Here is a 14,146-nt window from a genome sequence, read left to right as displayed (position 1 = left end):
CTTCTTTAGCAGGTGAAGACGTCAGTAATTCGGTGAGAAGCTTTCCTCAAAGAATAAGATGAACTAGTGCAGTTCAGATCCATCAGCTTATTATCAATTCATGACATCCGTATGCCATCTCTGACACGTCTAAGATCCAGTAAGATAATAAATAATAATAATAAAAAAAAACTTCTATTACGAACAGTTTTATTCTACTCCATAACACAGTATATCGTCTCTGTGGTGGAAACCTCACATGTTCAAACTTTTACTTTTCAGGACGAGGGGGGCAGGCGTCAGGATTTAAAATGAAGCAAACACAGAACTGAAAGTTCCTATGATTGGCCGCTAGTTGCGCTGTTCTGGTACCAGAAGCAACATGTTCTCCATAGGATTCCATTCATTTCTCCCGAACTTTTACATTCGATTTTCTTACCTTAATAAATATTTTCGTAAGTACTTCATGGTTCCTGTCGCTAGTTTAAAGCCTTGTTTCAATCACCATGATATGCGTTTTGTGAAAATATGGTCCAATTTATGTTATAATTCATGTTAAAGCAGGGTATGCTGTAGGAGGGGCTTTATTTGGGAAGCTCAACACCACATTCTCCCATGTATGACCGTTGGCAGCCAATAGCATTCGAGATGGTACCATTTTCTACCAATGAACGTTGATTTCTACAATGAATGCGGCACCCCTACAAGGGGTCATTTTCGCAGCATCGAAACCAATGGCTTAACACCGTCCATATATATATATTTTTTTACAGTCTTATGTTCAGGATTCAAAAGCATCAGAAGTGGCACATCAATAAGCTCAAAGCTTGTGGATCTGCTACTTTTGCTGCTTCTGTGTGATGCTGTAGTATAAAGTAAGGCGTTCATTTATGGAAAAGCGATGTGTAAATATTGAGAAGCAGCTCTTTTTTGCAGAGACATGGAAGCAGCTTTACTCAAACTGTTACTTTTGTTTTTGACACTTATGTGTCTCTAAGCATCACTTTGAAGCCAGCTAATCTACCCAGCTTTGCGCATATGTGTACATGACACTTTTGCTAATAGATGTATAACACACTATTTTACACACACATACAGTACACACACAAAGGGGCGTCACAAGGGGGGTAAAAGTGGGACTGAGTTACTAGGGCCCAAGGTGGAGGGGCCTTAATTATTTTATACTTTAGCTATTGAAAAATAGCAGATATACAAGCTCACAGCGCAGCACCAAGTGCCGCGCTGCGAGCTTGTAGATCTGCTATTTTTGGAAAGTTTTGAATATATGTATTTTTTAAGCAAACATTTATAACTCTTTTGCTTCTGGGTGGGTTCCCTGGAAATAAATATTTTGAGATGGGGGTCTGTGGGCAAATACATATACTTTTGGGGGTCCTTCACCTACAAAAGTTTGAGCACCACTGACAAAAAAAGGATTTGAAATATTCAAAGACTTGCACACATTTTCACAAATTTTCAAAAATAGCAGATCTACAAGCTCGCAGCGTGGCACTCGGTGCCGCACTATGAGCTTGTATATCTGCTATTTATCACGAGTTGAAGCACAAAATAACGCGTTCCCCATCTAAATGGGTTAAATCCCTATGAACAACATTCATGGGGGGCCCGCAGTGAATACTTGTACCCAGGGCCCAGAATCTGGTGCGACACCCCTGCACACACACACACACACACACACACACACACACACACACACACACACACACACACACACACACACCTTCAATAGGTGTATTATGCTTTCATGCAGTAACACATGGCATCATGTTTAATAGATGCAGCTCTCAGTGGCAGGTGACATGATGTGCACGCTATCATCTTCAATAGCTACACACACAGTAGAGTAGAGCAGAATTGGGTCACTACTCACTACTAGAAAGCGCTGTTATTTTGTCAGAGGATGTGCAGTTGTTTTTGGGTAAATTAATAGTAAGATGACACAGGCTTTGCCTTCTCATGAATATTCAACGTTTTAATCTGACACTTGTGCTTAAAACATTAAGATTGTTTACAGAAAGCAGGCTTATGAATATCACACATTAAAGATAGATGGAGTGGAAAAGACTTGGGTCTTTGGAAGATGATATTTTCAACATCTCAAAGGTTTTCTTATCATTAATTAAAATATGTGTATTTCATCAGAGATCGTGCAAGGATTTTTAATTGCCGGTCACCGTGACCGGCATGATTAAAATGTATCGGACATCTGATAAAAATACCGGACATAATAATTTTAATGCATGGATGACAAGCTGGTGCAAAAACGTAGCCAATAACAACAGTTTAAGTCCTGTTGTATAGTTGGGACTGAACAAATTAAATGTAAAGGAGTAGTAGGCTGTACAACAAACATACAGCTTCATCTTGCATAAGGGAATTAATTATATTGGCTGTGTAGGCTGTACAACAAACATACAGCTTTATCTTGCATAAGGGAATTAATTATATTGGCTGTGTGTTTGCACGCATAGCTACTGCATGGTTTCTCAACAAGGTGTTTCTGTTGCATCATGTTTCAGGCCAACACATGTACAGAATAATGAGAAATAGTCTGAAAGTCGGTTCTGCGCAAATGTTTCATAAGTTGATAGATTCATCTGGCCAGCAATTAATCAAACTCACTGTTATGGTCGAGTGGTCACGATGCGACCATGCATCTCTGTTATGTAACTTTGGGAAGGTTGAAAAGGCTTTGGTGATCTTGTACAGTTTCCATAACATCTCCCCATAAAGAACTTCAATCAAGTGTATAATGTTTGTTTTATATGGGTTGTTAGTTGTCCTGCGTGCCTTCCATAGGCACCCCTACATTATAATTTTCACTCCCAGGACCTTATAAATTATTTATAGCATATCGTCGTTGTCGGGTGGAAACGGGTGTATGTCCAAAACCGTTTGTTTTGTATTTATCATCTATAAAATGTACTAAACTAGTGAAAACAGCCAATCTACAAGCACACCACGCCTCGCACCGCGAGGCGTTGTTTACTTGAAGATCGGCCGTTTTCACTAGTTTTGTGCGACACATTTGTGCGACACATTTGAAACTTGGAGATGCGAGGTTTCTGCCCGACAGTGATGATATTTTTGTGATTATGTTGCGAGGAAAATGTTGAGATAATAGCCATTTTGGTTAGAACTGACTGAAAATAACTTTGCACTTCAAGTTTAAAATTATACTAAATATTTTTTCAAGTGTCCAAATGAATTCCAAATATTGTCAAATGATCTCGCGGCACCCCTGGACTGCCGTCAACGACACCCCAGGGTGCCCCGTCACCCACTTTGAAAACCCCTGCCCTAGTGTATACAGTACTACACTACTACTATACTACATGTTGCAGCATTAAACAGATCCAATGTGTTGGTACGTTGTGCATTCCATTGGACTTCCGTGGAGTTTTGTATTACTTTGAAGCATCTTGTTGACAGCTCTGTGCTGACAACGGCAAGGAGAGGACTCTAATTTTAGACTTGTAAGCTGGTGCCATTTCTGTTATCAGGGCAATATGTTGATGGCAGAACACAGACCGTGTGCAACGCAACATAAAACCCTCTGTGGTGATGTTTCTGGTGTCTGGTGTGTTTGTTTGGGTCTGTAACTCTGTACTGTACGTGTTCCTTGGCCGACAGAATCATTTATTGTCTGTGGTAGGGCCGAGCAATTTATCGATAATCGACTTGTATAACCAAATGATTGAGAAACAGGGTTTTTTTAACGCTTTGTTTCTCTTTCAGAATTATCATATGATATACATATGTATTCTATAAACATAAGATTCTTATTGAAAATAGCAAATCTACAAACTAATGTACCTTGTGGGCTTGTACAATAGCTATTTTCAAATAGATCTTGAAAACTAAACATTTTAACAATACAAATCTTGTATGGGGGTCACTGGCACAAAGTATTCTCAGATTGGGGTGACATGAATAAGTTTGAGAGACTCTGCTGTAAAACTGTTTATTTATATTTATTATTCCTAAAAGAACACGGAAGCAAAAGAAGAAAACTAAAAGTAGTGAAATGCAAAACATTGGCAGATGGACAGCAAATGTTTAATTTATGCAGGCAGGACAAACTAAAGGAACACTGGTGGTTTATGATAATGTCCCAAGTTAACACTAAATGTACTGTAATCCCAACAAAACAAACCAGGCTGAAGAGAAGATGAAGCCGAGCTGCGTTAAATAGCGTGCATTTACTTTAATACTCTCTTATAATCCCCAGACTTTGATGACATACTGCAGTGTTTTCCAAACTTTCACATTTCAAGGTCTCCTCTTAACTCTGACAGTATACAAATGGAACCAAATGGACCCTAACGGGTCCATTTGGTTCCATTTGTATACTGTCAGAGTTACAGACTTGTATGGGTCAATTTAGACCCCTCTAAAGGAACCCACAGTGTCCCTAGAATCTACTTTGAGAATCACTGACATACAGTATTGTGGCTGTATTCTATCTCTGCTGTATAATATTTAAGGCACTGGTCTTCACACTTTTTGAGTGGTCAAAATCTCAAGGCACACAGGTATTCATTGGGGTAAATGGCTGATCTACAAGCTTACTGCAGATCTAGCCTGGGCTGGCTTCCAATTTCGGGCTTTTGATCCGGTCGGGAGCGGAAGATCTCCTACGTTTTTCTGTAGTCCAAAACGGACTACACTTTGGCCGGAAACAACGACCGGAAACAGTATTAACCCGTACTTGCGCATGCGCTAACTACATGGCTAACGACTTGCGCATGCGCTAACTGGGTTGAAACTGTTTCCGGTCGTTGTTTCCGGCCAAAGTGTAGTCCGTTTTGGACTACAGAAAAACGTAGGAGATCTTCCGCTCCCGACCGGATCAAACGGCCCGTTTAGTAAACGAAGACCAGGCTTTCCCCCAGCGGAAAGCCTGGTGATGCGAGGTTACTGCAGATCTGCTATTTTCACTGTTTTTGTGTGGCTGTAGTGTATAGTCTGGGGGAGTGTATTTGTTCAGTGCTTGTTCAGAAGCTTGATGGCAGCCAAGAAGGAAAGTTCTCCATCGTCTTTTAGTCCTGTCCCATATGAGTCTTCATAATGTAGTTGCCGCACTCCATTGTTTGTGTGGTGTGGTAGCTTCACAACATAGAGAGAGAGAGAGCACACATGTGCATTATACATGAATGTACAGGTCACTGCAGCTCTCTGCTCTGCCCTTCAACATGCTTCCTTCCATTCAATTCCATGTATTATTTCTGTTGTTGCTACAGTGTAGTACCTCTTGTTGGCTTTGCCTTTGTCTCTCTCCTGTTTACACAAACACACTGTCCTCTCGCTGTGTTTTGGTGTTTTCACTGTTTGTCTTGGTAGTCCAACACCATCCCCGTCTACCAAAACAAACATAAGCTTCCCTGCAGCGCTCACAGCACAGTAGCACCACAGTAAACACACTTGGGGTTGTGTGGAGGAGTTGTGGAGTGGACTTCTTTAAAAGTTTTAGTTGCCGGGGAGCTACAGGCCCAAAAGCTCAAAGAATAGGGTTTTACCTGTGACGTCATGACATACTTTTTATTTTAGTTTTTTCTATTCATTTGGTCATTAAGGTACACATAATGAGAGGCCTGCTCTGTCGGAAACATTGCGAAAAAAAAGTTATGGCCATTTATATTCACTGTCCCATCGACTATACAGGAAAGAAACACACCAAAATAAATATGCTTTAAGTAGCATGGGAGGGGTCAAACTAGGGGTTCTTGATGATTCTGAATCCATTGCAAGCATTTGTTTTGCATGAAAAACGGACCAAAATAACGGTGAAAAGTGATGACTTTTCACAGGTTTGAGAGGCTGAAATGTAGCCCAATGAATGTTTTTCATGCAAAACAAATGCTTGCAATGGATTCAGAATCATCAAGAACCCCTAGTTTGACCCCTCACATGCTACTTAAAGCATATTTTCTTTGGTGTGTTTTTTCCAGTATAGTGAAGTCAATGGGAAACTTTTTTTCGCAATGTTTCCGGCAGAGCAGGCCTCTCATTCTGTGTACCTTATTGACCAAATTAATAGGAAAAACAAAAATTTGGAGTATGTCATGACATCACAGGTCTTCTCTCATTTTGGCACAGTGGCTCCCCGGCTATAGATGTCTTCATCTAAAACTTTGCGATTTGCTTGCATCGCGATGTGGCCGTTCCTTTTGCCTCTGAGACAGAATGAAGCTGCCCTGCAGCGCTCACAGCACAGCAGCACACAGTAAACAAACTCGGCGTTGTGTGGTGGAGGTGTGGAGTGGACTTCTTAAAAAAGTTTTAGATGAAGACAATTTGCTTGCATCGTGGTGCGGCCCTGCGCTGTTCTGCATTGATGCGGTGACGTGACAATCAATTATAGCCAATATGCTTGTTGTTGATTTCCCTCAACGATCATGCGCTAGCTATATGCTAACGCCTGCAAATGTCCGGTTCCTTCTGCCTCTGAGACAGAATGAGGTATCATCACCTCATGCCCCCCTCGCCCCCTCCCAACTCCAGACCCGTTCACTCAGTAACCTCAGTAATAATAATTTAACTCTGAGTCTGGGTTTAACACTGAGGAGTGACCTTCTCAGCTGTGATGAAATGCCTATCTAAGACAAGTCCCCAAGTAGGCTATTTGGATATTCCTCCTATAACTCTGTGTGTGTGTGTGTGTGTGTGTGTGTGTGTGTGTGTGTGTGTGTGTGTGTGTGTGTGTGTGTGTGTGTGTGTGTGTGTGTGTGTGTGTGTGTGTGAAAAAAAAACAATCCCATTGGAAAAATAAATATCCGTTGTTAGGCTGTATCTGCCGCTGTTTACAGAAAAACTCACGTAAAACGCAGAGCTGTGCGCTATGGTCCTGCGAGGGCACGTCGCGCACATAGCAGACGATATGTGCGCAGATCATATGCCAGGCGGGTAAAAGAATCAAACAGCTTACAAATAAAAAATCAAACCTCGGTTCGAAGTGGAGCGGTGAATTTGAGCAGCTGTACCCTATGTGAGTGAGTGAGTGAGTGAGTAAACTGTGCCTGTGAGTGAGTGGTGAGTGTGCCTGGCCTGCACAAAACAGCGCCCCTCCTTTAACTAGTGTGTTGTGTGTGGCCACTCAAGGTATTGCCAGGCTACGGACATGGCCAGCCAGCCACCCACCCAGCCAGCCAGCCAGCCAGCCACCCAGCCACCCACATACCCACGGACATACCTGTCTATTGGGAGCGCTTTCACCGCTCCAAAAAATCTGCATGAAAAAATACCATGGTATGCCCGTCCAGGCAGCTTCCTTGTTTACAATGGAAAGCTATGGGATCGGAGCTATGACGCAGCCTTAGACCTGATACGGAAACCAAGATCCGGTCAAAACAGGAAATACGGCCGGATACAGTTAGGAGGCGGGCCTAAAGAGTCCAAAACGGCTATATACAGTGATCATACTTTTAATCGTTTCATAATGATTAAAGCTAATTAAATTTCCGGGATCTACGGGCATGGCAGCGCGGTACAGCGGGAAATCTCCGGTTTCGACGGGGATAGCAGGAAATGATGAGTTAAGGTAAAGGGATAAGGTCAATGTAATGTGTAGTTGTAGTGCAGTGATTTGACTTGACTTATTTATTAGATCCCCATTAGCTTACTGTACAGCAGCTACTATTTGCGGGGCCCAAACGTTTGCAAAACTGTGTGTGTGTGTGTGTGTGTGTGTGTGTGTGTGTGTGTGTGTGTGTGTGTGTGTGTGTGTGTGTGTGTGTGTGTGTGTGTGTGTGTGTGTGTGTGTGTGTGTGTGTGTGTGTGTGTGTGTGTGTGTGTGTGTGTGTGTGTGTGTGTGTGTGTGGTGATTGAAGGGTTTCTTAACAGTTCCCAGTCCTTTGTGGCTTGCTAAGCCACTTTTCCATTAAGTCTAGGCTGTTTCAGCTTGATCGAAACGGATGTATGTTTTCATGTTTGCTCTCATGTCTTTTTAAATAATTCATGCATGAGATTCTTTACCTTTCAACATACCTTGAGGTCACGCCCTGGTGCCTTAAAATAGTCTAACATCCACTCGAGGATAAACAGCACGCTTTCTCGCAAAAACAAATTGACAGAGAGAAATCATCACACAACTCTAATTTGTCTCCAACCCATATCAAACAACCACATGAAATTAAATAATAAATGGTGTGCGTGCGGATCATCCAAAGAGGAGGTACAGCTAAAATAAAAAGATGAACGACTGTGTGATTTTAAAATAAAGATGAGGAGACATGCTGGCATGCAGCCCTGCTCCTGTAGCACCGCTGCTGCCCACAAGGGAGGCAGCCTTTCAAGGTTGTCTAACTGCATTGCATCACTGCGTGTTTTTAACGAAAAACGTATGTTTCTATAGCAGTGGTGTTCAAAACCTTTTCATGTCGTAGACTGCCAAAATTATATGTATTTGGCTACGGACCCCATCTTTAAAGACAGGGTGCCGTGATTTCCCCCCTCCTAAAACATGATCATCAAGTATTATGATTATACTTGGAAGATAAGTTTTTTTATCTGCCAATGGTTCAAATTATTTTTTTGTGGCCACACCCACCTGTTCATTAAAGGGGAATACCACTCATGTTCAACATTGAACTTTGATGATGTCATCAAAGTGTACTTTGCAAGCCAAAGCCCACAATCAGTCCTCCAGTTCTAGGCAACACAGAAGGCAGGGGACTTTTTTCTTGTTTCCACACAACAACTCCAAGGTATATTAATGACATAGTTCAATGTTGAACTAGAGGTATTCCCCTTTAAGTATACCTGGTTTTCAGGTGTGTGTTCTGTTGACCCAGCTCGGCCACACCCACAGCTTTTGTTGTATGGTAAAAATGGGAGGGGATGATTGTGTGTTTTCAAAAGCTGTGTATTTGTGAAAGCTGTGTATTTTGATTGGGCCTTTTGAATTGGAGGCTTTCAGCTTTCAAGAAGAAACCAAAAATTATAACCACACCTGGGGGTCTATTAGAGTAACTAGCCCTTACCCGTTCAAAGATATGAGCTCCAAAATGATGTGCAGTGTGTGGGTTATGGGATGCACTGTGCATACAGTATATGAGGGATGGAAAGTAACTGTAACTGGTGCTTGCATGATAATATGTAGGAGCATCAATGTAAGAAATACCCGTTTCGTTTAATGGCTACCCCCCCCCCCCCACCCCACCCCCCCACCCGCCCACGCACACACCCGCCTGCCTGCACACACACACACACACACACACACACACACACACACACACACACACACACAGAGAGAGAGCTGGTTAAACATGTTGCCTCATGCTAGATGCAGAATAGATGAGCCTCAAGCTAGATGCAGAATAGATAGTAGATACACCATAAAAATGCTAATATACAGCATATGATTTGTGAAAGTGACAAACGGGCTTCACAGTTATGTCAGGTGTGTTCATATGCTAATGGTGATGCGATTTCAGATCAATTGCTCCAGCCACTGAGGAGAAACGCTGTGACAGACAGACAGACAGACATTTGCAAAATTATAGTATAGATGTTAACTCACAGACAAAAGGTGCAAAACTATGGCACCACTTCTTTAAGTTATTTTGTACCAGAGACCAGATCAAGCTGCAGTATCTTACGGTGTCTTTGCATCTTTTGTCTAGGTATGGGAACTGGGTCAAGGCAGGGTCCACGGCCAAATACATATAAATGTGGGTGTCCTTCATATGAAATGGCTTGACAACCAGTGAGTTTCATGCTACCTTCTCTCCTCTAGTGAAAAGGATCAGTGTAGATAAGATTACTTTTTTCCACAGTCATCTCTGGGCTACATGAAACTAACGTCATGATCCCAGGACAAATGTTTTCCTTTTTAGATTCTACTATAGAGTATCACTAACAGCTGGTCTGTGGTGCGGTCAGAACATACGTAGAGTAGAGTAGCCTCTAAAGTGATCTATCCCGGGAGGTTGGGTAGAAACCTCGTGTCTCCATGTTCCAACGTTTTTATGTTTCATTTATAAGTGAATGCGGTAAAACCAGCCGATCCACAAGCTCACAATACACGTATTGTGAGCCATTTTCGTCGATGTGCCATTTTTGCAAAATCTTTAAAGTGAAAGTGATTAAAGGACAACTTTTTTACAACAAGGGTTCATATTATTAGATTGTAATTAGAGAAAAGAAAAGATGAGTTAAAATGTTTTAATTTACTGCTTTCTATTGTTTTGGCGATTTTAGTAATTTGATTTCAGTGATTGGGGGCATGCATGCAAGTGGCTAAATATGTCTTTTTAGACACAATAAGCCCATTCCCCAAGATGCACTGCAATCTTTCATGGGCAGATGTGACTTATGGGGGCTGGTGTAAATAGTAACAAAGAAATTGACGGCTTATTGGGGGCATGCATGCAAATCAAAATCGTTAAAATCACTAAAATGATAACAAAAAAAGTAAATGAAAACATTTCAACACTCATCTTCATCTTAAAATATGAACCCTTGTTGTAAAAACAAACTAAGTTGTCCTATATGTTTGTGGGTTTTATAAATATTCACTCAATGAAAACTCAATGAATGAGAGTTTGTGATTAAAATTTAGGCCTAGAATTATTGAATGCTTTAACTATTGAAAAATAGCAGATATACAAGCTCACAGCGCGGCACCGAGTGCAGCGCTGCAAGCTTGTAGATCTGCTATTTTTGAATAATTGTGAAAATTAGAATTTTGACCCGATTCTATAAGTGTCTTTTGAATCCTTCTAAGGTTTTTTGAAAAACCCTATGTTTCTATGTCAGTAATCTGGCCAGCCATCGTCAAAGAAAAGGTCCTTTTCTCTTAACTGGAGGTCAGTTAGTCCGTTCTTGAGAGACTACTATGTCAGTGGTTCTCAAACCTTTTCATGTGAAGGACCCCCAAAATGACATGTATTTGGCCACGGACCCCCATCTCAAAATATCTAGTTCCAGGGACCACCCAGAAGCAAAATTTTAGTTACAAACGATCTACAAGCTCACAGCGCGCTGTGAGCTTCTTCCCATCTCTCTGAAAAGTAACACTTTTTGGACATACAAGGTTTCCACCCCGGGCAGCAAACGATATATTATTCCGTGTTATTTTAGCTCCATTGATTGTGAGTAATAAATAGCAGCAGAGTGGAGCGCTGCTGGTAAGAGAGGAGAGGAGGGGAGGAGAGGGGGACCCCATGGGACCAGCCAAGCCCTGTGTCCCTATCAGACCCTCTCAACGAAGAGACACCACATTGAACGGATGCCAGGAGATAGCAGCCCAGAATAGATGATAGTAGTTATCTGAGTCCATGAGAGGCAGGTATTCTAAGATAGTTGTCCTTCATGTGGCCACTAATGAAGGCATCAGGTCTCTCTCTCTCTCAGGGTTGCAAACACTGGTGCACTTGTGGTACTTAGTTTTAGTAATGGCTGTCAATAGTGAGATATATTTACTTCTTTTAGTAAAGTTAATGTACTGAGATACATTAAGATTTTTGTTAAAGCCACTTTGGTAAAGTGGCCATCCATGAAAGCATTAGGTCTATCTTACGACTAATGATAATGCTGTCAATAGCAGATATTTAAAGGCGCGCGTGTGTGTGTGCGCTGAGAAAGTGCCCATGTACCCATAGTTTAGGGTACATGCCCTCCCTACACCCAAAAAACTGATTCAACCCCCCTATAAATGTGACACATATAAATTATGTTTGCTTTATTTAATTACTTCACTTCAAGGCATAAGCATATACATATAATTGATATAACTCAAATATTATTAATAGTGCCAGATGTGATACATTTACATTATGTTGGCTTTATTTAAATGTATTTAATTATAATATATGCAAATGTATTGAATTGATGTAACTGAACAAATATTAATCGTGCTTACCTTAAATATATACATTTACAATATATGCATTTTTATTAAATTGTTCCAACTCAAATGTAATTAATAGTGCTTATACAAAATCTATTCATTTAACATTATGCATTTATATTACATTCATGTAACTCAAATCTTAGTAATGGAATTTAAAAACACATTGAAAATGAGTTCCAATGAAAACTCCCAGAGTCCCATAAACCACGCCTCTCACCAATTTTATTGAGTAGTTTTTAAGGCTGAAATCATTCTGAGAATATTGTTTGAATCCAACTCAATTTTATTAAGTACATTTTACAGATCTGAGAAGTGACTCCAGCCCTTTCCCTTGATTGGTCAAATAAGTTGGTCACATGTTATGCAAAGCATGCTGGGAACAGCATTTTTCTAGGTTTTCAGGGAAATGTTTAAGCTTTCGGGAGCTAAAAATGCTAAATGTATCATATCAATGTGTCTGCCTTGGCAAGATGACTGTCATATGTCAGAATTTGATTTGTCAGTATTTGAGCCTAAACCCTAACCCTAACTGCTAGGCTGCTAGTTTAAGCTTGAGCTCCCTCCCCATGCTAGGCTAAAAGAGAAGAACTCATGGTAACTTTGAGGTTATTGCGTTGGTTTTCTCTTAAATGTTCTGATTATTCAATAATCACTGCTATTGCATACATCCATTATGCATCTGTATGTTGATATTGTAAAACTTGAAACAAATCATCCAGAAGAAAACCTGAAACCGAACTCTTCTTATGTAAATGTAAAAGTATTTTATTTATCTTAGCTTAATTCCATAAAAATGAGTTGAACCAACACATTTACGTTAACATTTGTTTGAGTTGGACAAACGTAAATTAATTAAGTTCATATAATTAACTTGGCTTAAGTTAATGAAAATGAGTTGGACTAATTGAACAACATGCATTGCATTGAATGTAGATTTGACTTGGGACTACATATATCCCATATATAAATTTACTCATATAAAATGGGTGGAAAAGTTTCACACATTTAAAATGTGTTCAACTGAGAGATTATTTTTTTGGGTGTAGTTACTTAATTACCCCCCCCCCCTCCTTTAATAATTGTCAATGGTGTGATATTTTCATAACAAATCTGTTGAAGCCTTTTTATATGTCATGAAATGAGCTACTTGTGCTTAAAGCTGCCTTGTGTCATACTTCAAATTCAATGATGATTTTTCAAAATAAAGTAAATTCTTGGCTATTTTCACTACTAAAACTATTTAGTTTTCAAAGTTTTAGAAAGTTTTTTACTTAATTATACACAACCAATTTCACCCTTGCGTTTACTTGTGTCATGTAGACCAGTGGTTCCCAAACTTTTTGGTCTCAGGGCACCCCATGAATATTTTTTCACTCCCAACACCTTATATTTATAGCATATCGTTGTTGTCGGGTGGAAACCTTGTATGTCCAAAACCGTTCATTTTGTATTTATCATATATAAAATGTACTGGCGTTGTGTGCTTATAGATCGGCTGTTTTCACTAGTTTTGTGCGACAGGGCTTTGCTTTACCAAAAGACGTACACATTTGAAACTTGGAGATACGAGGTTTCTGCCCGACAGCGACGATATTTTAGTGACTGTTGCGAGGAAAATGCTGAAATAATAGACATTTTGGTTAGAACTGACTGAAAATAACTTTGTACTTCAAGTTTCCAAATAAATTCCAAATATCATCAAATGATCTCGCGGCACCCCTGGACTGCCGTCACGGCACCCCAGGGTGCCCCGTCACCCACTTTGAAAACCCCTGCTGTAGACATACGGTATATTGACGGTGTCTGCGTTGTGTTCTTGTGTCCAGATGCGCTCGTGGACGGTGGAGGAGCTGCGCTCCAGGCTGGCCTCTCTGGACCCTCAGATGGAGCAGGAGATCGAGGAGATCCGCCAGCGCTACCAGGCCAAGAGGCAGCCCATCCTGGACGCCATCACCGCCAAGAAGCGCCGCCAGCAGAACTTCTGAGGGGAGGTGCCGCCGTGGGCCCCGCGGAGAGGACGCCCCGTAAACGATCTATACGGTCTCTGCAACGCTGGGGCGTCACCGTAAATATCGTCGCTGTCGGGTGGAAACCTTTGTGTGTCCAAAACGGTTACTGTACTTTTACGGTTTAAGAAAAAGTTCCAAGTGGATCCACTCTAGTTATTCGTTTGTCACAAGCTCTAGTTAAGATGGTTGCACACTGCTGCATTTTTTTTGTTGCGTTTTGGAAACCGAAATAAAATAAATAAATACATAAAATAATTCAGGCCAAGGAGAGGAGAGGGAGAGA

The 14,146-nt window shown here is 40.9% G+C and overlaps 1 protein-coding gene across 1 annotated transcript in view; it reads left to right on the top strand.

Moving 5' to 3' along the window:
* LOC308286472 (serine/threonine-protein kinase 4-like) overlaps positions 1 to 13,839 on the top strand; it is a gene marked incomplete at its 3' end in the record, with an annotated part of 49,366 nt that extends 35,527 nt beyond the window's left edge. The window contains exon 12 of the mRNA XM_080727506.1: positions 13,681 to 13,839. Coding sequence (XP_080583632.1) covers positions 13,681 to 13,839 — 159 coding nt within the window. The remainder of the gene's footprint in view (positions 1 to 13,680) is intronic.
* Between the last annotated feature and the right edge of the window lie 307 nt (positions 13,840 to 14,146).

The sequence above is a fragment of the Nannobrachium achirus genome (genome assembly GCF_963921795.1).
Source record: "Nannobrachium achirus genome assembly, chromosome: 6".
Taxonomy (NCBI): domain Eukaryota; kingdom Metazoa; phylum Chordata; class Actinopteri; order Myctophiformes; family Myctophidae; genus Nannobrachium; species Nannobrachium achirus.
This window is presented reverse-complemented; position numbering and strand designations above follow the sequence as displayed.